Source organism: Hemiscyllium ocellatum, chromosome 17 (genome assembly GCF_020745735.1).
Source record: "Hemiscyllium ocellatum isolate sHemOce1 chromosome 17, sHemOce1.pat.X.cur, whole genome shotgun sequence".
Taxonomy (NCBI): Eukaryota; Metazoa; Chordata; class Chondrichthyes; order Orectolobiformes; family Hemiscylliidae; genus Hemiscyllium; species Hemiscyllium ocellatum.
Genome location: NC_083417.1, coordinates 46,661,890 through 46,688,361, shown reverse-complemented (window position 1 = coordinate 46,688,361; position 26,472 = coordinate 46,661,890). Strand labels below are relative to the sequence as shown.

The following is a 26,472-nucleotide window of genomic DNA, read 5'->3' as shown; positions in this document are numbered from 1 at the left end:
GCAGCACACCTGATGTGGAAATGTTGGCATGGGAACATAGTGGAGTTTTGAAGTTACAGATAACTGGAATCTTGGTCATTTTTATGGACAGAATATAGGTGTTCTGCAAAGTGGTCATGCAGTCTGCATTTCATCACCCCACTGTAGAGGAAACCACTTTGTGAGCAGTGAATACGGTAGACTAAATTATAGAAGTTCATAAAATCATGAGAGGTCTGGATAGGATGTATAACCAAGGTTCTTTTCCCCAGGTTAGGGGAGTTCAAAACTAGGTTTAAGGGGAGAGGGGAAATATTTGAAAGGGACCTAAGGGGCAACATTTTCATGCAGAGGATGCTGTGTATGGAAATGAAATGCCAGAGGTGGTAATAGAGGCTGGTGCAATTACAACATTTAAAAGGCATCTGGATGGATAGGAAAGGCTTAGACGGATTTGGGCCAAATGCTGGCAAAATGGGATACATTAATGTAGAATATCTGGTTGGCAAGAACGAGTCGACCAAAGAATCTGATTCCATGTGCCAGTAAATTGCTGCTTCACCAGGAAGTTGTGCCTGGAGTCTTGAATAGAGGGGAGGCTGGAAGCATTGTGAACACTTGAAATTCCTGATCCCAGAGGCTACATTGTTAAATGCTTTCAAAGCTGGGATGAGATTTTTGGTGTTTCAGGAAATTAAGCAAATTGGCAATGGGTGTGAAAAGTAGAGTTGCAGGATAAGATTGTAATGAGTGGCAGAGCAAAATTGATGAGATGTATAGATTACTTCTGCTCCTTTTCCTTGTGATAATTTAAAAAAATTATTTTAAAAATAAAAATTACTGAGATTTGGCATTCCATAAATATTAAGTTGACACATCAGGGGGTCATCTTCTCTGTTCAAATTTCAGATATACCTTTCTAAAACATCTCATTTCACTGCACTTCTAATTACTCCAGTTTCATAATCATTGCAACTTCAGATTCGAGACTAATATTTCTCTTCAATTTTGATCAACATTGTACACCTTGTGCTTACCTGATCATCCAGCAGAGGGAGCAACATGTCAACTTCTTCGTTTTGCAACTCGCAGACAGAACAGCAGACTGATGGGATATTCTGCCAGTCAGAAATGTATACAGTGACCTACATTTCTGAACAAGAGGTAGATTTTATTTCACAGGAGATCTCTTTGGAAGTCACTCATTTTCATCTATGAAAATCAATGAACAGAAAATCAGAGTTTGTGTTCCTCCAGTGCACTTGCTTTGAATCAAGCTCTCTATTGGGAGTGCTGAATTACAGGATTTCCACTATTATCTGACCTTTACAATTATTTGATACTGCTGCACGGCAAAAGCTATTGGCAACATTTTCTGTTGAAATTACAATGGCATTAAGCTTTTGTTACTTAATATCGCAATGAAACATCATGTGTGTATTTGATGAGATTGTCTTGTAGCTCACAGGAGAAAGGTTGGTTTCTAAAACATTGCAGTTGCTTGTGCTTTGGAAGCCTCAAACTGAAGAGAATCTGTTCCAGATGCTTTTGGCCACTTCAGGCATGGCCTCACAATGACTGTGAGCTCGAGCCCTAGCATGCCTCGTGCATCTACTAGAAAAATTAGTCAATGGACCAGTATGTAAAATATCCTCCAATAATGTGCACCAAATTAGTCTCCCCTTCTGGGGTTTGCTCAGGTCCAATTATTGTCCTCTCCCCATTACTCCCACTGAATCAGAGCTCAGCTGATTCTTGCACTTGGCAGCAGCCACAATACCTTCAACCTGAGACAGTGAACTGTACGTATAACCCTTGGCCATTATGACGAACACTCCATTCCTGGCCTGACTAGCATTCAAATAAACATACAACATTAAAGGTAGGAATTTTGACTGACCTCTGCAGTTACAGATTAGTGGAGGTACTGTACTCTATACTTTTGGAGGAGTTTTGCTAACATTTTGCACTTTCAAGGGAGTGGGTCAGATTTTCAAAAGGGGGCTAGGGAAGTTGTTTGGCCCGTCAGGAACAAGTCTGCTTCAGTAAAGAGGATAAGAGTTGTTTTTCGCATTGGGTTGCAATGTGGCAATAGGGATTAAGTACAGGCTGCACAGACAGGAACAACCACACAGAGAGAGATGAGGAGTAGAACACCTATTCTTTAGAGATTTTCTCTCTCTACCTCAGCCTAGAGAAATGAGTGCAACACCTGTGTTTCACCAAGGGGATAACATTAAAAACATAGAAAATAGAAACAAGAGTAGGCCATTCCACCCCTCAAGTATGCTCTGACCTTTATTATGTTCATGGCTGACCATTAAACTCTTTACCCTAATCCCAATCCTCCTTTCCCCCATATTCCTGATTTCCTTAGCCAAAAGAGCGACATCTACCTCCTTCTTGAACAGGTGGTGAGTTTCATCACCTAATACGACCCGACCAACATTCACACAGCAATGTGAGAACAGTGTTGCTTGTGACCATTAGGGTCACCATTGCCCTCAATTTTTACATCATTAGCAACTTCCAAGTACACAGGTGACAGGAGCAATATTTCAGTTTATCAACCATATTGATCCATCAGGCAGATCACAGATACTCTATATAGGAGACTGCTCAACTTTTTCATTAATTAAACAGAGCAGGTAGATGGTGTTTGTAGATATATTAAGGCTGTAGGATTCCCAATGGTGTAGCGTTGAAGTGATACCCATACAGCCTGATGAATGCTATCACGTGTCAAAGGACAAATAATCACTGGTTACCACTCTAGTTGTTGTGAGATCTTGACTGAATATTCCCACTGAACGTATTTTGTCCTGGTAGCAGCAACATTCATTCATGCTGAGATTGTACCTACAATTCTTGGGCCAGTATTAAGAATGATAGGCTGGTGGCTGGGAAATGAGGGGTTTCCAGTAAATACTAGTATAAAAACTCGACTCTGTGATCCAAACATATAAACAGCTGCCTATAAAAGAAACAATCCATCAGGTTCCCTGAAGCAACAGCTCCCCCTGCCTGAGCCAATTGAAGATGTTCTACAATGCACATTAAGTATTACTTAACCTATGATGAGGGCACAGCCCCTGTCACCAGACACATGGAGGCACAACCAAGAGGAGACAAGGAGATGTAGTGGACTGATACTTCCAGACATTCATGAGTGAATTACAGAGATGCTGGTTCTGCCCAGATCTCAATTCAGCTGCTCCACAATTCCCAGTTTTCAATCTGTCTTGGGCCAGCATAGCGACTTTGGCAAAAATACTTAAGTAATAATCACCAGCCAAAAGAACAATCCATAATAACTTTATCCAACAGCCCTGATGATAATATCCTCAAAACCTAACAGGTCACACTGTCAGGCCAAGTATTTCTTTGCAATGCTACCCTAGTGTTTACAGCGTGGCTAGTGGAAGGCTGCTAACTTTCAATGGGCGAGGGCTGCAGAAGGTCCGTCCAGAGGGCATTGTTCCAAGATCAATTTGAATAATGAGTAACTGTCAACATGTCATTTGATGCTGTACAAAGTGATACAATGAGCTTTTGTTCATAAAGTAATCACTTTTACTTGGACCTGTACAGAAAGAAAATTGAGAACTTTCTCATTTCATTAGTTTTTGATTCAAACCTAGGTTCCTGCAGCAAAAAACATTCCAGTCGACTTTGCTTTCAATTGCTTGCTACGAAGAAATATGCAATATATACAGACTTGTACAATTTTTTTTACAACAGTATATAACTAAAACATTATTGACAGAATTTGAGGTCTGCAGCCAAGCACCAATACCCTGAGAAAGTTCTCTTCAAAGAAGTACAGATTTCTGTAGCATAAATTACTGTTATTGACATTGATTTGAACCTGGCATCAAATAAATAGACCTCCTAGAGTCAGGAAAATTATGTCATCAAGTAGACGAAAAAGCCAATATTTTAAAGTAACAGAAAAAAAAATGATATTTCAACTATTTTAATCCATATATCAAAATAGAGAAATTTGAAATTGAACAAATAAAGAAGTTGTGTTTCAGTGCCAGACTGTTTAGCAGTAAGCATAAGCATAATACACCATTTAAAAACAGTTCCAGTGCATTCAACAGGATGAAACTTTATTAAAGTTTATTACAGTAAGATGAACAGTCCGAAAGGGCAAGTTTTCTCCAATTTGGTGGTTTTTAATTGCAATTCGACAGGAATTCAACAGCACACTCTTTGAGAAGTATACAATCACTAACTAACTTCTGTATTTAACTTTGCAAGTGTAGTCTCTTTAATTTACCATCATTTTAGAGGGTCAATTCCAGTGGATTTTAAGATGGATGAGTATTGCTGGTGAAATTAAGGCCAAAAGTATAACAGGTAAATGCAGTTCAGCTACAAATAAACAACAATCTCAACGAATAGAAGACCAGGCTCAAGAGCCAAATGGATATTTTGGTTTCTGTGTTCATAGTATTTACCTTGGTACTAAACTCAGCAATGACGACTTCACAGAATCATTACAGAATAGGAGGTGGCCATTGGTCTACCGTGCTTGTACTGGTTCTTCAATTGAGCATTACCTGGGTGCTAATTTCCTGCATTTTCCCACACTCTTGTTCACTATTTCTACCTAAATAACCATCCAGTGCCGTCAAAAACCTTAATTGAACCTGGTTCCGCTACACTTCCAGGCAATACATTCCATACCCTAACTCCTCACTTAGTGGAAACGTTTTTTTCTCACATCACCTTTGTTTCTGATGCACATCCCTTCAAATTTATGTCCCCTCATTTTTAGTCATTTTATGAGCAAAACAGTTTCGTCCCATCCAACCCGCTCATGGTAAACCTTGATCAAACCTTCTCTCAGCCTTCTTCTCTCCAAGGAGAGAAGTCTCAACTTCTTCAATCTATCTTCGTAACTGACGTTTCTCATTCCTAGAACCATTGTTGATGGATTTATTGCAGGAAGATTTACAGTCGATAAAGTATTGTTCAGTTCAGTACTGTTCCAATTTCTCCATGTCTATTTAACTTATTAAACATGTAAGGTTATACGTTGACTCAGATCTATATTTAGAAATTTTAAATAAAACTTTCATTGAGGTAATAAGGTATTTTCTTCCCTGTATAAATCAGGTCTCTGTGACAGCAGGATACAATTTCATAGGAATTTAGGATTTGAGAGCAGGACTAGGCCATCTGACCTTTTGAGACTGCCCCACCATTCAATAAGATTATTGCTGATCTGGTGCAATCTCATATTCACTTTTCTTCTCTACCTTGTAACTCTGGACTCCATGTCTATCTAAAATCTTTCTAACTTAGCCCTAAACAAATTCAAATAACAGCATCTCCACTGCAATTTTGGTGGGGGTGGGGTGGGAATGAATTCTAAACATTCACACCTACTCAAAGAAATTCCTTCACATCTCAGTATTGTGTCCCTTATTCTGTAACTTGGTCACTTAGTTTGTTTCCACTAGTGACAGAATCACATCTTCTCAAAAATCTAACATCAAGCCGCCACAGAATTAGATCACCCCTCATTCTTCTAAGCTCTAACAAATAACGGCCTAGCTTATAGAGTCATGCAGCATGGAAACAGATTCTTCAGTCCAACTAGTCGATGACAAACATAATCCCAAACTAAACTAATCCCACCTGCCTGTTCCGAGCCACATCTCTCCAAATCTTTCCTAGTCATGTAAGTTTTCCAAACGTCTTTTAAACATTCTAATTGTATCCACATTCACCACTTCCTCATGCCACACACAAACCACCCTTTGCGTAAAAAAAATTACCCCGCAGGTCTTTTTAAATCTCACTCCTCTCACCTTGTTTAGCTGTTCCCAATAAATCAACCATTGCATCCCAGGATTCAGCCTAGTGACAGTCTTTTGAACTGGTTCCAATGCCAGTCCATTCTTTCTTAAATATGGGGCCCAAAAATGTACACAGTGCTATAGGTACAGCCTGACCACTACTCTGCACAGTTGTAACAACATTGCTGGAATTTTAAATTCTAACTGCTAGGTTTAACTCCCTTGGATCACAATGTTTGAGTGCATACTCTCTATGCACTATACCACTGAAACCCTCCTTTATAAACAATACAATCCCACCTCCTTTACCTTTTTTTTGGAAGTCTGCATACTCATGAACATGGAGTTTCAAGTACTGGTCACATTGCAACCATATCTTCATGATAACTAACAAGTCACACTCATTCATTTCTATTTGTGCTGTTAACTCATCTGTCTTGTTCCAAATGCTGTGTGCATATTAGAGAGACTAAGCTCTGAAATTTTATCCTTGCAACTTATTATGGTTCTAATTTCTACTGCACTCTTCTGCATACATTATCTAGCCCTCCGGTTACACTTTGATTATTTTTACCTCTTCACTACCCACTGAGAAAGTATAGTTCGCCATGATACTGATGGCGAATAGAACAGCTTTCTTTGTCCCCAATAGTGCCAATGCACCATTAATTGGTACAGAGATTATTACCTTTGTTATTCTACATTTTAATTTCACCTTAAGTTGCTTGTAATTCCTCAGTAGAACTGCTTCTTTAGTTTTTATCTATGTTGTTGGAACTTATGTGGAGCACAATAACCAGATCCTTCCCTTTGCACTTCAAGTTCCTCTCCAGCTCAAAAGAAACATTCTGAACCTTGGCATCAGGAAGGTAACAGAGTCCTTTGGATTCTGTCTTTGCTGTGAAGAACAATATCTATTCCCCATATGCTGTCCCCTATTAACTCCAGAAACCTTCAAAACGAAAAACAAAATTCTCCATCACCGTCTTAAAATTAAAGAGTCCTCAAACCTTGCCCCCAGTTTAAGTTTCCCTTATAAGAAACATCCTTTACATCTCTGCCTATCCAATCCATCCAGTTTTTTTTATTTCTGGAAGATAACTCATTTATCTAAATATTAATAGAAATACATCTAATTTATTAGAACTTTCTTCAACCCAGGAATAAGACAGCATGAACTTTCTCTAAACATTTATAAAGAAAGATACCAAAACTCTACAGAATACTTCAGATGTGGTCTCACTGGTACTCTGTACTGCTGAAGTAAAACTTCCTTACTTTTCTATTTGGTTCCCTTGCAATAACATAACATTGCCACCTGAATCAATTTGCTATTCTGATATTTTGCAATCTGATATTTTCCCACTCACAACCAATCTACATTCCTTTGGAGACTCTCTATCACCTCTTCACAATGTTTCTTTGCCCCCACTTATTTTGACATCCACAGCTACCATGTATTTAGTCCCCTTGTTAAAATCATTGATAGGTCCTCAATTATTTGCAAATTCTATCACTCATCCGTTTGGTATGCAACTAGTGACAGCTTACCAACTTGAAAAAGATCCATTTATCCCTATTCCCTACTTCTTGTTAGCTAACCAACTGTTTACGTTTCCCTTTAAACCATGTGCTCTTATATTGTGCAGTAACCTTTGATGTATGTATGAACATATCAATTGGGTTATTTAAAGGGGCCATTTAATAAGAGTACAATTCTAAGTGTACAACTGATTTGTTTATGCAGCTTATCAAATGCCTTTTGGAAATCCAAATACACCACATCTAATGATTACCCTTGTTTTGACCATGAGAAATTAAGATGCACCTTTTTCAACACTCCCTCAGTTGATCACAGTAAATATTTTAAATTTTTTTTAGTATGCAGCTATCGCATTTCAATTAAAGGTTTGCCAGATCAAAAAGCAACAAAATTACAAGGTTTAATTAAGTGAAAGAAGGACTTTATTACCTACTATCCCCAAAATAATAATAAACACATATACAAACCCAGGTATAAAGTGTTTAAAAAGTAGGGAGGTACCTTAGTACAGGCAGCAAGGTAAAGACAATTGCATCTTAGAGTCCTTAATATGTAATATTTTAATTGAGGCAGTTGATGTGGACTCATATTCTGCTACAATGGCAAAAATTTCTAGATCTGGAGCTTGGTGAAAATGGATTGTTCCAAGATTGCATTTTCACTGTACTCTAACTTTGAAGTCGAGACAGGGAGGGGTTTCCAGCTTCTTTTTGTGATTAATTAGTTTTTTTTCCTCCCCTTTCCATTTTTAGAAGTCTAGTTCCAATTCTCTTCTAGTTCAGTTTTAACTTATCTTTCAATATCTTGAGTTTCTACTTCTAGATGTTCCACCACCATTTTGTAATTTGTGTTTCCTGACTTTCGGGCAGAACTTTGCTTCAAATTGCTTAGCTATCCTCCTTAATTTTTCTAAGGACAAGGCTTTCACTTCTTCATAAGTTATTTAATTTGTGCTTTGAAAGCATTATCAACTGGACATTTTAGCACTTTTAACCTTAAGACACTTGAGAAAACCTTTTTATAGTTTGCTTTTAAAACTGCTTTTGGAGGAACTATTTATTTCCTCATTCCAATTCTTCCTTTAGTGGTTTCTAATTGAACAACGAACTCCCAAATTTATTTTTGAAAAATATTACATTTGCTACTTTGCAATGTGCTGGGACCCTTTCTGAATCTAAAGAATTTTGGAAAATTATAACCAATGCACCTATGCCCTAGAATGCAGGCCATCTGATCTTGGGGATGCTACTTTAGGTCCAAGAATATTTCTAGCACTTTTCCCTTGGCTTTAGCGATGGGTTACAAGTTCATCCCTCCCACCAACTCTTGATTTTCAGATTCCTTTGGAAGACTTATACTGAGTAGACAGACAAATTAACTGCTCAAAATCTCAATATTCTGGACTCATTTACTTTCTCTTTCCAGGACCATTTCTGCCATTCTTTTCCTATCCAAATAAATTTAGAAGCTTTTTAAAAAATATTACTATTGAGCTTTCTCTCATTCCCTGCTTTCTGCCTCTAATTTCTTAGTGTAACTACTGCTTATGGGCCTATAAGCTATCTTCCTGTATTCTTGTTTCTGCTGAGCAAAATCTCCAAGGTCTGTGTGATGCAGTGGCTTCTAGCACTAGTCAAGATGTCAGCATGGCAATCAGTCAATGCAGAACCTGAGCAGGCTCGCACCCCAATGGAAACATGGCCCACAATTTAGCTTTATAATTGATCTCCTCCCAAACTGATTCTATCTTAATTTTTCAAATTCAGTTCATCTCTCAATAACGAAAACACACATTATTTAATTAACAGAGCAACCCTACCAACATTTCCTAGTTTATTATTTGGATATCAAATATCCTTCAACATTCAGGTTTGGTCACCTTTCAATTATGTTTCTAATGCCAGAACTGATCGTCCAAGGAGTCACGTTTGACTTGAAACACTAACTGTTTCTCCCCCCAAGATTCTGCCAGACATGGGTTTTTCTAGTATCTTCTGTTTTTATTTCAGATTTCCAAAATGTGCTGTAATTTGCTTTTACCTCTGTAATGCTTCTTACGTCATACTGTTTCTATCGGTGCTGATTATTCACTCTTCTCGTTACCAATGCTGTGTGTATTCACATACAAGTCTTTAAAACTTATTTTGAAAGCATTCTTGCTTTCTCTGGGCTTACTAATCCTACACTAGCTTTTGAACATATCTCTGAGGATGATACTCCAGTTGAGGTATAATTGTTAAATAATTTTGTGACCAGAGCAGGGATTGATCTAAGAACATCACGACTTAACTGAGAAGTGGATATTGAGGCATCAAAGGGAACAAACACCAGACTCAGAATACAACTGAACTTAACTGACTTGACACAACTCTCTTCCAAATCATTTTCATCAATATCCACTGGATGAATCCACAAATTGATACTAATTTATTTTTTTCCCCACATCGGGGGAGATTGTAACAATGCTAACATGGTGAAATAAAGGAATGCATTATTGAAGATGGGTCCTCTTTCAAGGCTGGGCTAAAGGAGTAAAATGGAAAATGTTGTAAATCTATTACCAAAAGTATTTAACTGATTATACAATAGAAACAACGAAAAAGGAAAAAGGTATTTCACATTAGATCTTGCACCTTAAGCATTGAAACATTACAGTAATAGCAAAACATTATGTTTAGATAACTCCACGAACCAAAAACAGATGGTATGATGTTAGAAATGTTCATCTTACTACTCTAGGAATGTGACCAGTGGTTTTGACCACCTTGGGAAATTATTGTACCAGGGCTTGGAAATAGAAACCCTAAAGGCAACCCTAAGATAGTTTGCGATGCAATTACCTGATTACCCATGGTATATATGGGTAGGAAAATGAATCTCAGGTTTTAATTCCACTGTATAAAATTCTCAGCAATACTCTAAATTACAGCATTGTTACTGACATACAAATCATCGTACTTTGCATTTAAATCTTTTCCCCAGTTTGACTACCACTGGGTTTCTCACAACTCAACCGATATCAAATTTCCATAGTAATCAAAAAGAGGTTGTAGAAAATTCAACTGAAATTTTGCACATTACACAATTTAGAATGAGTGTACACAAACATACATCATGGGTAGTCAAAGAATAGGTTTAATAAAAATAATTAAACTTCCATTTGCTCTATAGAACTTCATAGAAAGTAATTCAATAAATTACAAATGACTTTTTAAGACTCATTGTACTACAGAAAGCCAATTCAGACTACACAGAATACAACCTGCAAGTACTGCAATTGTCCAAAATAAAAACACACAATCATCAAGCCTCCAGCAACATAATTAAATACATGGTCAGAGCAGCTACCAAAGTTTGACTTACAATAACTACAAATACACATATTCAATTTACCAACTCATCAGTGATCCTGCTAATGGCAGCACGTATTAGTGTAATTCTTTTGTGTGTTTGTTCATGTTGACTAATGCTACATTGGTGCATCGCATCAGCCACTGATTGTTACACATTGTTGTCTCCTGCAGCTTTAGTTTTGTGGGCATTTTTTAAATATTAAAAAAGCAGGACCAATGTAACACCACCTGAACACAATTATTGAGAGTCAGTAAAAATAAGGGAAACAGTTATTAAATCTAACCTGGAGGCAAACGGAGACAATGTGACATTTTACATAGATGTTTGAAAACTGTGGTCTGTCAGATCTCACCATTGTAAGAGAATAATGACAAAAATAGTTTATTACTAGACATCAGGGAAATATATGTTTATATACAGTAATGCTTCATTTCAGACAGAAGGAGCAATTCGGTATATAAAGAAACCAGCACTGTATAATTTAGTTTAATGCTGCCTGTGTTTAGCACTACAAAATTACTGTAAAAATATTTTAAAGTATTCACTTAGTTTGCATACTTTTTAAAGCTGTGGTATCCTTTTAGGTGGCATGTACAAACTATATTTGAAAATCTAAATACTATCCTGCACATACACCAGTCTTCAAAGGTACCAGTCATTGTTAACTTGAATATTAAAATCAGTGCTACAATTAAAAGTTGCACTGTTTTCAAAGATTCTTCCGTTTGTCGAATCAAAAATGCAGTGGATCATACGCATGTTTTTGTGAATTATTTTTTAAATTGCCCCATCTAGAATAATGAAATTTCATTGAGGGCGTAACAAAGCCCAAATTTCTAGATGAAATACTTAAGAGTACAACCAAACCCGGACACATTTTCAGAGAAATTCAACAGATTTATCCACGAAGTTCTGTGCATATTAAATATCATACTCTAGGCTGGTTAAGCATTCTGGAAGAGCAAGCTAAAAATCAATTTGCTTCTGTGCTGTAATGTGTGTTTCTCTTACATCTAATAAAAAGTATTCAATTACATACCTATACACCATACAGCAAAACTGGGGACTGTACCTGTTTTTGATATGGAATTGGTCTATGAAAGCAAGCAAAAAAGTGGGATACAACAGCTTTAAAAATGACTGCATATTAAACCTCTCTTTGTAAACTGTTGCCTCTAAATACATTTCTAACTGTGAAATCAACAAAATCTCAATACTGCAAATGGCATTAATTGCCTTTGCTTCTAGCATATGGGTACATGTGCATTTTAACACTGCTTTGCAATAATTTCACACCAGCTTTTGACGATGATTTTTTTCCAGTCTATTACTGACAGCAGAGAGGAATATTGTGTATGAAATTAAAACTACTGCGCAAATACAATATGTTAGTGTAACAAACAGAATTATACAAACAAGTCACAAGTATAATAATTCTGCAATGCACACAGTCAATAGTGCTCTGCTTTGTTAGTTCTATCATCCTGGTGAGCTTCTTATATCAGAAGACATTTGTTTAGTTTTCAAATTCAGTACTGAATGCCCAATGTAAAACTGTAGTTCAGTATTGATTAGTATGACGCTGGTAGGCAATAGTTGCTGGGGATCCATGTTTAAATTGGATCAGCACTGTACCCACAGCCCTTTCCAAATAGAGGTTGGCATGGTTCCTATGGAAAGATGATAATGTGCGCCAAACAATATTTCACTGCAGTGGAAACAATTTTATTTTTCAATGCAGCGAACTAATACACTGCTCTGCAGTGATAATGAACACTGAAAACTGTATAATAAAATGCATCACTTCCTCTTCTATTTGTATACTTTTATTTGATCAACACAATGATTCCTATAGTGGTTTTTGGCAGGAATGCACTGTATATTCAATTTACTAAACCACTCCTTAAATACTCCCAAAGAAGCAAGGTAATGTAAATTGGGATCAAAGAACCCTTTCCGGACAGAATTCCTATTTCTGTTGCCTATGTTGGAACACCAACCAATCATTCCCATGAAATGAATAACCAGGCAAAATATACTGCACGTATCAATGTGACTTCCCATGGCACCTTGCCCCCTTTTAATAATTTGCAGAGAAAGAACACATGCAAAGTGAAAGCACTCACTACAACCAGCTACATAATGTGATAAATGAGACATCTTGCAAACTGCGAACAAAGCAAATATTATACAACTACTTCTGTAAAACTTCTAAACTAGCACTGCTGAGGTAATAAATAAATAGCCAGTTTTACGGCCAATTGGGAAAAAAAAATCTTCCAAATAACTCAGAAGTGTACCTGAATTTTAAAACTGACAGTGCATCACAACACTTTAGCAATAAAATGCAAACTTCCATTTTGACTGTTGCCATGTTGCATTATCAAGATGTATATTCTACAGTTTTAATGACATTCATTAGCTGCCAGGGTTATTGCTGTGTCTCCTGCAGTTTGATCTGAGTACTGAAATGAGCGTCAAAGAGTTTGTGGATTTATATACAGAAAGTTAATACGATATGCATAAAGGTATCCTCATTTTCCCTAGTTCACACCAAATATATTAAATATACGGCTCTCATGGTGCATATTTATTTTATTAAAATTAATTCCCTAAAAAAAATTAACAACTAGCACTGTGATGCTTCAGTATTTGTTACAACTGAGAGCACACATGGATTCTGTTTAGCCTCCCAAAACAACTTTACATGCAAGGTACCATTAAATACTTTGTACCTATAAATAGATACTGAAATCCTCTCAGTTAATCACAGATGAGTACTTTTTTCTGAATCATCACTGGACTATTTACAGAAAAGAACCATTTATACTAATCAATGAAGCTGTTCCAGTGTTAGATTAAATATATTATTTCAAGTTCAGTCTTCTTCACTGGAATCTGAATCATCTGGTTGAGTTGTATCTTCACTAGTAGACAATGATGTTGCTTTTTCAGATGCATCATCTCCACTATTTTCATGTGAAGAATTCTGTTCTGTTCCCTCTTGATGTTCTACTGTTTCCTTTGTAGGCTTGGGCTTGGTTACATCTGTATTTCTATTAGTCTGTACATCAAAGATATTAGTCTGAGGGAATCCTGGAATAGGTATGTTAAGGCCTGGAGAGAGTAGAATGCCTGGATAAAGCATACTGGACAATAACAGTGGATTAATAGCCAGAGGACCGCTGGATGTTACTGAGGCAGAAGCACTTGTGGTTGGCGTAACCTTCCTAGGAGAAGACGCAGCAGAACTTGACACTGAGATTTCATTACAAACATCCACATTTTGTTTCTCTGTCCTTTCATTTGATCCATCTGTTGGCTTGAAGGAATCTATAGTGCTACTTCCCTTTCTGTCCTTGGGACCAGTCTCTGAGGATTTAGTTAGTAAATCTCCCATACCAAATATATTAGGTAACCCTGCTATATTCGAATGCATCATAGGAAACATGGAAGTCAGGGATTTTGTCTCTCCACCTGTAGATGGAAGGCCTGCAGGGAATCCCATCAATCCAGCTGTCAATTGTAAAGACTGTAAATTCTGGAGATTCTGTTGCAAACTTTGGAGGCTGTTTAAGTCCATCCCAGCAAGAAGGCCATTGGCGACTAAGGGGTTAACAGTCATAGCTGCAGCAGCAGCTTTGGTGAGCTCACTTTTTGGACGTCTACCCCTTCGACTAACCTCTTCTCGCACAACAGGTCCTGTGAGGATGCGGTCAAACATATTTTCCGGTAAATACCCCTAGGAAAGAAACACAGTCTATATTAAATACTTGCCATATTTATATACTACAACAAGCCAAAATGGCAAAGTTAGATCACCAACTGCCCTTCTTCCTACTTTGATCTATTTTCTTCCCTGCTCACCTGAAACCACTAAGACGTTGGTTTACAGGTATCAAACCTCCTCAGGAAACTGAGCATATCAACATTCTTCACTTGTAAGCATATCAAATGAGTGTCACACATTACAGTCACAAGAAATGTCATAGACTATGATGTTTTCTTGCAAGAGTTATCATTAGAGATCTTAGGAACAGGAGTGGACCACTTAGCCCATTGAACATGTTCTGCCATTTAATATTATTGCTGATCAAACAATTCAATGCCTCTTACCCACACTGTCCCTATAACTCATAACACCTTTAACACACCAAAATCTAGCAATCTCTACTTTAAACACACACAACAGTCCACAGGTTTTCACCCTCTGAGTTTTAAAACAAAACTGACTTTGGCCCTAAATGGTATCGCACTTACGTTGAAATTGTGCCCCACTGGCTTTAGACTCCCCAACCAGAAAAAAATAGCTTACCTGCATCTACTCTATTATCATAGAATCCCTACAGTGCAAAAAGAAGCTGTTCGAGCTAGCACTGACCCTCTGAACAGCATCCATTCCAGACTCTGTTCCCCCCATCCTATCCCCGTAATCTAGCATTCATCACGGCTAAATTTAGCTTGCACATTCCTGGACACTACAGAGTAATTTAGCATGGTCAATACACCTAACGTGCACATCTTTGGGCTGTGGGAGAAAACTGGAGCACCCGAGGGAAGCCCACACAGACACGGGGAGAACGTGTAAACTCCATACAGTCACCTAAGGCTGGAACTGAACCTGGGCAGATTTCAATGAGATCACCTCTAATTCTTCAAAACACTACAGGATACTTGGACACAATATACATTCTTTCTTCATGGGACAATCCCATATCATGGAACAAATCTGGGTGAACCTGTTGCATTCCTTCTATGACAATAACATTCTCCCTGAGGTAAGGAGATCAAAACGGCATATTTAATCAAGGTTCTATACAAGTGAAGCAAGGCTTCACTACTCTTGTACTCAAATTCTCTTGCAATAAAGGATAACATTCCATTAGTTTTCCTAATAACCTGCTGCATCTACATGTTAGCGTTCTTCGACTGATTGACAAGGATACTCAGGTTCCTTTGTACATCTACACTTTACAACTTCTTCCCATTTAAGAAGTATTCTGCATGCCCGTCCACCTATCAAAGTGGATAACCCCACTTATTTCAGAAATGGGATCACTTTTCCCTAACTAAACACTGAGCTTAAACCAGATGACTAAATTCAGCCACAGAACTGGAATCAAAACTAGGAGAATCCTGCTGAATAGACAAACTACATTTTACCTTAAACAACTTAGATCTAGTAGCATGCTTCTTTGCATACTGCTCATTTTCCAAATACAAATAAATAGGTCAAATGTGGTCAGCAATACTTACAGAAGTTACAATACAGAAACAGGCTTTTTGACTCAACCCATCTATTTCATTTTTACCATCCACAAAATTATTGTTCTAATTGTGTTTACCCATCCTGTTCCCTACGCTTTCAAATATTTTCATTTCCCCTCCATGCTAATTAAATCTTGAATGTCAAGTTTTTGCTTTAACCACCAATCCAGAATATGAAATTGAAGGTCTTCTATGTTATATCAAGAAGTTTTTCCCAACGTCAGTTCTAAATTCCTTGCATTGGAAGTTCTATCTACACCCCTCACATCATAACCACAAGAAACAGTCCTATCAACCTGTTAATAATTTGAAATACTTTTAATTTTCTATCCGCAAATGAATATTGCTGTTATGGAAAAAAAATCCTTCATATCTATGTTTCTAACAAGTGAATCTATTTCCTGACAAAATGGACAGTGTGGATATTTAATTAATGTAATTGGAAAGACTAATTTCAAACATACATAAGTGTAAGGTGCTGCACTTTGATAAAGACATAAAGAGATCATGCATTGCTTAAGTAACAAATCTGAAGGGAGGTAAAGAAGAAAAAGCACAGATGCACAAAAGAAGTGAAGCAGATTAATTGGGCCATTAGAAAATCAAATCACTGGGATTCATTTCTTGTGAAGTGCAGCAAAATTATATTAAACACAATTGAATGTTAGTTAAGCCAAAGTGTTGCACACATTTTTGGTCTCTGTATGATAAAAACATATGCACTGAATAAGATGCAAAAAAAAAAGTTCTCAAGAATGATATAAAAACTTGAAGGATATATTTATTGAAGACTGAGCAGGCCAAGGCTGAGGGGTGACCCGAAAGAAATCTTTAAAATTATGATTCGTTTGATAGGATAGATGGATAGAAAATGCTTGCACTTGTGGGTGAAGTCCAAAACCCAAGGACATTAAATCCAGTAAGGAATTCAGGAGAAACTTATACAACAAACTTTTATTAACTAGCATCTAGAGTGCGCCGATTGATCAAATGTTGCAGATAATCAACAGGTACACATAACCATAGTCAACCTTAACCAAGCAAAACTTTGAGGCATTAACCTCCCTCAAAAATCTTTGTTAAAAAAAAATCAATACACCTCCTAAAATCAATGTAAAAACACAGAGTAAGTATTAGAAATGTAATGCACATCACTGTTATACTTTACTTACACCACAAATCAAATAATAATGGAACTTTGCATATGAAAACATTGGTAAGAATATAGAACTTGCTGCTCCCAGTTGAGATTGTTAGATGTATTCAAAAGTGGAAGCTAGATAAGCACCCAGAAGGAAGAGGAGAAAAAATGAGAGAGTACACCAACAAAGTTTGAAGAAAAAGGTTGAGCAGAGGTTAGTGTGGAGTTTAATCCAACAAATTTTAAAGAATTTAAAGGGTAACCTAATTGAGACACTTAAAATGATATAAAAATTGAATAGATTCTGCTAAGTGCTGATCTCTATTGCAGGAATCCAGACAATCTGTAAACAAAAAATGCTTACTGTTACTTCACGAATTTCTTCCTTATCCTCACTCTTTGCATTTCAACACTCACTTTAGTTCTTTAATTATTCTTATAGCTCTCATTAACTTCTGTCTTTAATTTAATCAATTTCTCACCACTTAAACTATTCGATGCCATCCAAAAAGAACTGGGAAAGTGAGTTTATTCTGTAATTCGTCTACCTCATCCTTTGAGAAAAGCAAAAAAAAGCCAACTGTTCATGCATGATGCTACATATGTATCCCTTTGCATCATTGCTCAATTAGATGACTCTTCAACATTTATGAAATATGCCCCAGACCAAATCTAGTTTCCAATCAATTTATTTATTAACTTTATCCTTTCTGACTCATAAACTTCATAATATTTTGATCTGATCTGATCCAAGTCAGTACCCATAATTAAAATTACCCTGACCTACTGGGTGCACCATTCTGCTTGCATGAGGTTTCTACCAATTTTAAGAATCCAGTTTCCTTTCCAGCATTTACTCACTTTCTTCCCAACTTAAGAGTGCATTACCAGAATTTTTCAGAACAATAATTTAGTTTTCACACTCATCCTCTCATCCAATTGTCAGGACTGGGTTGAAGACAACTCCGTAGATAATTAAAAATAAAAGAGTTGAACAGGTGTCTAAGAGTGAGGTATTTTACAGGGTTAAACGAACAACAGGAGGAGTGGGTCAAAGCACAAATGCTCATTCAAAGTACTGGCACAATGCAGCAAGTGGTTTTCTCCTGTGTTGTAAAATTCTATGATTCAGCTCTATAACACGATTGCATATTTTTTCTCTATAATTTAAAGGTATGTAAACCAACTCAATGTCAGAAACCCTTTCAACGAAATAATCAGTTCCAGTACCCCACGTGTATTTCCTATGTATTGCAACGAGTGCATTTTAACAGATGGTCATGAAACAAAATTACTCCTTCCTGACTATTGTTTTAGTATGAGATAACTTCCAACCTTTCCCTGTTTATATATTTTTTCTAATTAATTCATATGACATTAGTGTTGCTGGCTGAGCAGGCATTTGTCATACTGCCCTTTATCATGTAGTGATGAGCTGCATTCTTGAATTGCTGCAATCCATGTGCTCTATGTAGACCCACAGTGCTATTCAGGTGGCAATTCCCAGATTTTGACCCAGTAACACTGAACAAACTGCAATATATTTCCAAGGCTGGATGGCAAACAGTTTAGAGAAGGACTTACAGGTGGCGATGTTCCCATGTATCTGCTACCCTTATCCATTGAGACATTAATACATTGAATTTGGAAGGTGGAAGAAATCTTGGTGAATTTCTGCAGTGGTACACACTACTGTTACTGAGGGTCATGGGTGGAGGGTGTGGGGATTTGTTGAAGTGATGGTGATCAAAAGGGCCGCATTGTCGTGGATGGTGTCAAGTTTGAACAGAATCCTTACAGGGTGGAATCAGGCTATTTGCCCATGGAGTCCACATTGACCCTCTGAAAGGCATCCCACACAGACCCACGCCACCTTATCCCTGCAAACCTGCATTTCCCAGGGCTAGCCTACCTAGCCTGCACATGCCCGACAAAGTGGGCACAATCTACGTAACCTACACACCTTTGGACTTTGGGAGATAACTGGAGCATCAGGAGGAAACCCACACAGATTTGGGGAGAATTTGCAAACTCCACATAGACACCAGAAGGGCAACAGTCATCCTGAGGAATTCTGGCAAAGAGCTGAGATGACAAGCCTCCAACAACCACAATCATCTTCCTTTCTAACATTCATGATGCAAAGAGTCTTCTCCCTGATTACCAATAACTCCAGTTTTGCTAGGGTGTCTTGATGCCACACACTGTCAAATGTAGCCTTCATGTCAAGGACAGTCGGTCTCACCTTACCACTGAAGTTTAGCTGTTATGTTTAAATTTCAACCAAGGTTGTAACGAGATCAGAACTGAGTGACCCTGGTAGTACCCAAACTGGATGTCATGAACAGGTTATTACTAAACAAGAGCTTCTTGTGAGCACTGTTGATGACCCCTTCCATCACTTTACTGATGGCCAAGAGTAAATTAATGGGACTGTAATTGGTCGGGATGGATTTGTTCTGCTTTTTGTGTACAGAACACACCTGGGCGATTTTCCACTTGTTGGGGAGATGTCAGTGTTTCAGCTGCACTGGAACAGCTTAGTTAGGGGCATGGCAAGTTCTAGAGCACATATCTTCAGCAGCATTGCTGAAATGTTTACAAAGTTCACAGCCTTTGCAGCATCCAGTGCCACCAGCCAGTTTTTTTTTTTAAATTACAGGGAACGAACCCAATTGGCATCTGTAATATTGGAGAACTCTGGAGGCAGGCAGTCAAGATGGATCATTCACTCAGCTATACTGCCTGAAGATTGTTGTGAATGTTTTCAGACTGCTCTGAAATTTCTAGTCAATGTCTTAATTATGTTTAAATTTCACAGAGCAGATGACCTAATTATGAGAAGTCACAAATCATCTCGGGCATCTAAACTACGGACTAAATTGATGAATTGATGAAAGTGTAAAATAGCACTTTAGCTTCCTATTACAAAGTTAGAACAAAGAACATTATAGCGCAGTACAGGCACTTCGGCCCTTGATGTTGCACCGACCTGTGGAACCAATCTGAAGCCCCTCTAACGTACACTATTCCATTCTCATTCATGTGCCGATCCAATGACCACTTAAGTACCCTTAAAGTTGACAAGTCTATTGTTGCAGGCAGTGCGTTCCATGACCCTACTGCGATGAGTAAAGAAACTACCACTGACATCTGTTCTTTATCTACCACCCCTCAATTTAAAGCTATGTCCCCTCGTGCTAGCCATCGCCATCAGAGGAAAAAGGCTCTCACTGTCCAACCTATCTAATGCTCTGACTATCTTATATGTCTCAATTAAGTCACCTCTCAACCCTCTTCTAACGAAAACAGCCTCAAGTCACTCAGTCGTTCCTTGTCAGACCTTCCCCCCATACCAGGCAAAATCCTAGTAAATCTCCTCTGAACACTTTCCAAAGCTTCCACGTCCTCTCACGTGGTGACCAGAATTATGCGCAATATTCCAAATGTGGCCGCACCAGAGTTTTGTACAGCTGCCGCATGATCTCATGGTTCCAAAACTCAATCCCTCTATTAATAAAAGCTAACAAACTGTATGCCTTCTTAACAACCCTATCAACCTGGGTGGCAACTTTCAAGGATCTATGCACCTGGACACAGATCTCTCTGCTCATCTACACAACCAAGAATTTTACTATGAGTCCAGTACTCTCCATTCCTGTTACGAGATGGAGTAATATAATTGAAAATTATGATTTCAAGTAGTCGTGATCCACAACTAAATGAATCTCAACAAATTGATAATCCAATATAGTGGATTTATGATTGTACTTGAATAGCTTTGAATATTAAATTGCTGATGAGATGATTAGATTCTCACAGTCAAACTGCCAGGTTGAGTTATTGAAAGACAGCAGTTAATTACCTAGTGGTCTAAGCTTACACTTTTACTATTTCAAAACAGAGTACAAATTACAACATCAAACTTCAACATGAAACCTTTCAAAATTTTATTGCATTACTTACCGACTGCTTTACTACACTTGCCCATTCTGGAGCAATTCCAAAATCGGGATTTTCCTGCAGCCACCTCTCCAAGTCTTTAATCGGAGGAGCCAGTGAGCCACCCACCTAAAGCAAAAACAGCCTTGTAATTTACAGAACTTTACAGAACATGGTTTAGCTTTTCTCTCCCAAATTTCCCATGTACCAAGTTTGAAAACAGCAATATTGTAAAACAAATAGAGTCCATACCCAGGACAAAGTATTAGCAGTGCTTTATGAAAGGTAAACCTGATGCTTGAAATCTAAAATATAAACAAAAAAGGCTAGACATATTGAACAGATCAGGTTGCAATTGTAGAGAGAACGAGAACAATGTTTCAGGTCTGTGACCATTGGCTAGAATTCAAATGTTCCAGATGTAACTGGTTTTAAGCAGCACAGAATCCAAGAAAGCAGAGCAGAGGAAAGATGTTCACCAGAAGTAGCAGGAGCAGTAGCTGCAAATAGAAACTGTGGAACTTGATATCAAGTCTAGATGTTTACAAAGTGCTTAGTTGAAAGATGATGCACTGACCCTCCAGCATTCATCCAGATTCATTAGAACAGCGTAGGAGTCCAACAAAAGGGACAGAGTAAAACAGAAACTTAAAATAAGAAATAGCCAGAAACTTGGGATCACTCTTGCAGATTGAATGGAGGTGTTCAGCAAAGTGATTGCTCAATCTGTTTGGGGTCCCCAGTGTAGAGAAGGTCATATATGAAAGCTGTATATTTAATCAAAAGAAGTATAATTAAATTGCTGCTATCTTTGAAATTATGAAATGGCATCCCAGACTGTGGGAATGAAGAAGTTAACAGGGCCTGTGTTTTATCACTTCTACATAGAGATGCAGTGAATAAGGAAGTAGGGGAATTGGCCTTGATGGAAGACTAGGCCAGGATGTTGTGTGAAGAATGGTTCACTGGAATGCTGAAGGTAGGGGGGAAATAAAGATGCACTCAACACTGATATTGGATTAGATACAGTAGAAAAAGCAGAGGATGGTCCATTCAGTGTTGGTAGACAGGAAAGCGAGGACAAGGAGTCTCATTGTGGCTTTGTCAAGCAAGGGAAGGAAGGAGAGCGGTGTATGGGAAATCAGAAGGACGGTGTTGACCATATTGTAAGGGGGTTATGTTTTGAACGAAAAAGACAAGATATATCAAAATTACTGGTGTGAAAGATGGCATCGTCAGGACATCCAGCAAAGAAGTATGAACTGGCAGAACTGAATAGTGTCTTTAGGGATGTGGAATGGGAGGAAGTGAAAATATATTTTAAAGCTTTGTTATAGAATCTTTGCATGCCAATTCAAATTCTCAACTGAAGGAAAATGATTAGCCTATCCAGGAGATAGACTGTCAAAAATAGGTAATAGGATAAAACATTTAAAGAAATAGAAGGAGCAGCCATTCAGCCCTGAATATGCTCTGCCATTCAATAAAACTATGACTACTAATCTCTACTTTCAACTTCACCTTTCTACAATTTCCTCAGTATCACAACCTTTTGGGTGAAGATATTCTTCACTTTAGTCTTAAATACCAATTTCTAACCTAAGACAACATAGTTGTAATAGTTCTGTACCTCCCGTGTACTAAACAGTTCAACCTGCAGGGCAACATCTAACCTGGGTTAAGCTTGGGGAAAAAAAAAAATCGAGAAGCAATATCACACAAAAGTCATAATTACTTGGCTGTAAAGCAACTGACATTAGGGACAATGTTCCAACACCTGTAATTTTGATAAAATATAAATTTCTAAACTAACACAGGGAAAATAAGAATTTAAGTAGAAGAGAGGGAGCCGATTTGAAAGGGCAAAGATTTTCTACATCTTGCTAGTCTCCAGGTTATGGTTAATAGTGTAGGAGTAATATTAAGGTAAGTTGAAGTAAATAAAGTGATCTGTAAAGTTTAAGGCATGTCCGGTCAGCTCGGCCAAACAAAATGAAACTGTGACATGTTGGGAGTGGAGGACTCTTCTCATGATCTGGACAAGTCAATGTTGGGGAATGCTTACTGGCTACAAAAGATTGAGCTCTCAGTTTTCAAAGGTCTATCAGTAACTAGAAATATGTGAGGCAGAGAACTACATGGATTGCATGATTACAGAGGCGGTCATATCACAGATGAGCAGCAAGCAAGAGATAGGGAACGGGTACCCTTGCAAAAGGTTATCCAGAAAGTCAGGACAAAATGGCAGAAATGTTCAGAGGTCTTTCTCACTAACTGGTTAGACTTGCCCTTCTATTTCTGTTGTTCTTAACATTTAGAACATAGAACAATACAGCGCAGAACAGGCCCTCGATCTTGCGCCGACCTGTGAACTATTCTCAATTCATCCCCCTACACTATCCCAAAATCATCCATGTGCTTATTTATGGATTGTTTAAATCTCCCTAATGTGGCTGAGTTGACTAGATTAGCAGGTAGGGCATTCCAAGCCCTTACCACTCTCTGCGTAAAGAACCTGCCGCTGATATCTGTCTTAAATCTATCACCCTACAAATCTATCATTTGTAGTTATGCCCCCTCGTACTCCCTGATGTCATCATTCTAAGAAAAAAAAGACTTTCACTGTCTACCCTATCTAATCCTCTGACCATTGTGCATGCCTCTATCAAATCCTCTCTTCACCGCCTTCTTGTCAATGAGAACAGACCCAAGTCTCTCAGCCCTGCCCATAAGATCTTCCCCCAAGACCAGGCAATATCCTGGTAAATCTCCTCTGTACCTTTTCCAATGCTTCCACATCATTCCTGATATATGGGGACGAGAACTGTACACAATATTCCAAGTGTGGGCACACCAGCGTTTTGTATATTTGCAGCATGATATTGTGGCTCCGGAACTCAATCCCTCTGTGAAACCTAACATACCGTATGCCTTCTTAACAGCACTATCCACCTAGGTGGCACCTTTCAGGGATCTATGTACATGGACTTCAAGATCCCTTTGCGCATCCACACTACCAAGAATCTTTCCATCAACCAAGTACTCTGCCTTCCTGTTATTCTTCCCAAAGTGCATCACCTCACATTTAGCTGCATTGAACTCCATTTGCCACCTCTCTGCCCAATTCTGCAGTTTATCCAAGTCCCCTGCAACCTGGAACATTCTTCCACACTGTCCACTACTCCACCGACTGTAGTGTCGTCTGCAAATTTACTAACCCATCCACCTATGCCTGCGTCTAAGTCATTTATAAAAATGACAAACAGCAGTGGTCCCAAAACAGATCCTTGTGGCACACCATTAGTAACCGGACTCCAGGCTGAATATTTTCCATCAACCACCACTCGCTGCCTTCTTTCTGAAAGCCAGCTTCTAATCCAAACTGCTAAATCGCCCTCAATTCCATGCCTTTGCATTTTCTCCAACAGCCCACCATGTGGAACCTTAGCAAAGGCTGTACTGAAGTCCATGTATACCACGTCAACTGCCTTACCCTCATCTACATACTTAGTCACCTTCTCAAAAAACTCAACAAGGTTTGTGAGACATGACCAGCCCACGTGACGAAACCACGTTGACTATCTGAAATCAAATTGTTGCTTGCTAGATGATTATAAATCTTATCTCTTATAATCCTTATCAAAAACCTTTCCTACAACAAAAGTAAGGCTCACTGGTCTATAATTACCTGAGTCACCTCTACTGCCCTTCTTGAACAAGGGCACAACATTTGCAATCCTCCAGTCCTCTGGTACCAAACCTGTAAACAATGACGACTCAAATATCAAAGCCAAAGGCTCTGCTGGCTCCTCCCTAGCTTCCCAGAGAATTCTTGGATAAATCCCATCCGGCCCAGGGGACATGTCTACTTTCACTCCTTCTAGAATTGATAACACCTGTTCGTAACTAACCTCGATCCTTTCTAGTCTAATATCTCATACTTCATTCTTCTCAACAATATTCTCCTTTTCCCGAGTGAAAACTGATGAGAAATGTTCATTTAGCACCTCTCTGATTTCCACAGGGTCAACACTCAACTTCCCACTTCTGTCTTTGATTGGGCTTATTCCTACCCTAGTCATCCTTTTATTCCTCACATACCTACAAAAAAGCTTTAGGGTTCTCCTTTATTCTATTTGCTAAATACTGCTCGTGTCCTCTCTTTGCTCTTCTTAACTCTCTCTTTAAATCCTTCCTAGCCGATCTATATCTCTCCATCGCCTCATCTGAACCATCTTGCCTCATCAACACATAAGCCTCCTCCTTCTTTGTAACAAGAGATGCAATTTCTGTAGTAAACTACGGTTCCCTTACCTAATCACACCCTCCCTGCTTGACAAGGACTTACCTATCAAGGACACACAATATCTGTTCCTTAAACCAGCTCCACATTTCCATTGTCTGCATCCCCTGCATTTTGCTACCCCATTCTATGCATCCTAATTCTTGCCTAATGTCATTATAATTGCCCTTGCCCCATCGATAACTCCTGACCTGCAGCATGTACCTATCCCTTTCCATCACTAAACTAAACATAACTGAATTATGGTCACTCGCTCCAAAGTGCTCACCTACAACTAAATCAAACGCCAGGTTCATTACCAAGCACCAATGTGGCCTCCCCTCTTGTCGGCCTTTCGACATACTGCGTCAGGAAACCCTCCTGTACACATTGACAAAAACTGATCCATCCGATGTACTGGAGTTATGGCATTTCCAGTAAAGTAATGGGGGAAGTTAAAGTCCCCCATAATGACCACTCTGTTCCTTTCACTCCTACCCAGAATAATTTTGCTAATCCTCTCTTCCACCTTCCTGGAACTCTGCGGAGGCCTATAAAAAGCAGAGCGACCTTTCCTCTCCTGTTTCTAATCTCAGCCCACACTGCCTCTGTAGACGACTCCTCATCAAAGGTTCTCGCAGCCACCGTTATACTATCCTTGACTAACAAGACCACACCTCCCCCCTCTTTTACCGCCTTGCCTGTTTATAATGAAAGATCGAAACCCTGGAACCTGCAACATCCTTTCCTCACCCTTCTCTATCCATGTCTCTGAAATGGCCACAACATCGAAGTCCCATGTACCAATCCATGCTGCAAGCTCATCCAACAAGTTGTACAAAATGCAAGCTGAGGGAGACCAGGAGCTGAGAACTCAAGCGAACAGAGCATGCAAAAGCATGTAACGCCTTAACCAGTTTGAAGGGCTGTGAAATTGACAGTCCAAGGAAAGCGAACTGTAAATTAGGATGGCGTAATTCAATGCCAAATCAGGAAGAGAGAAAGAAAGTATGTGTCATGGGAGGATGGAGGAGGGTCGGGGAGGGGGATAAGAGAGGGGGGAGACAGAGTGAGAGACAGAGTGTGGTGGGGGGGGGGGAAGAGCGCATGGGGGGCAGAGCGCGCGTGGGGGGGAGAGCGCGCGCGGGGG

At 38.7% G+C, this 26,472-nt stretch overlaps 1 protein-coding gene across 3 annotated transcripts in view; it reads right to left on the bottom strand.

The window, feature by feature from the left end:
- Positions 1-13,266: 13,266 nt before the first annotated feature.
- Positions 13,267-26,472, bottom strand: part of chd9 (chromodomain helicase DNA binding protein 9) — a 250,190-nt gene continuing 236,984 nt past the window's right edge. For all 3 annotated transcript variants that reach the window (XM_060838133.1, XM_060838131.1, XM_060838132.1), the window contains 2 exons: positions 21,065-21,169; positions 13,267-14,431 (listed from right to left, as the gene is read on the bottom strand). In XM_060838133.1, coding sequence (XP_060694116.1) covers positions 13,568-14,431; positions 21,065-21,169 — 969 coding nt within the window. In that variant the 3' untranslated portion in view covers positions 13,267-13,567. The remainder of the gene's footprint in view (positions 14,432-21,064; positions 21,170-26,472) is intronic.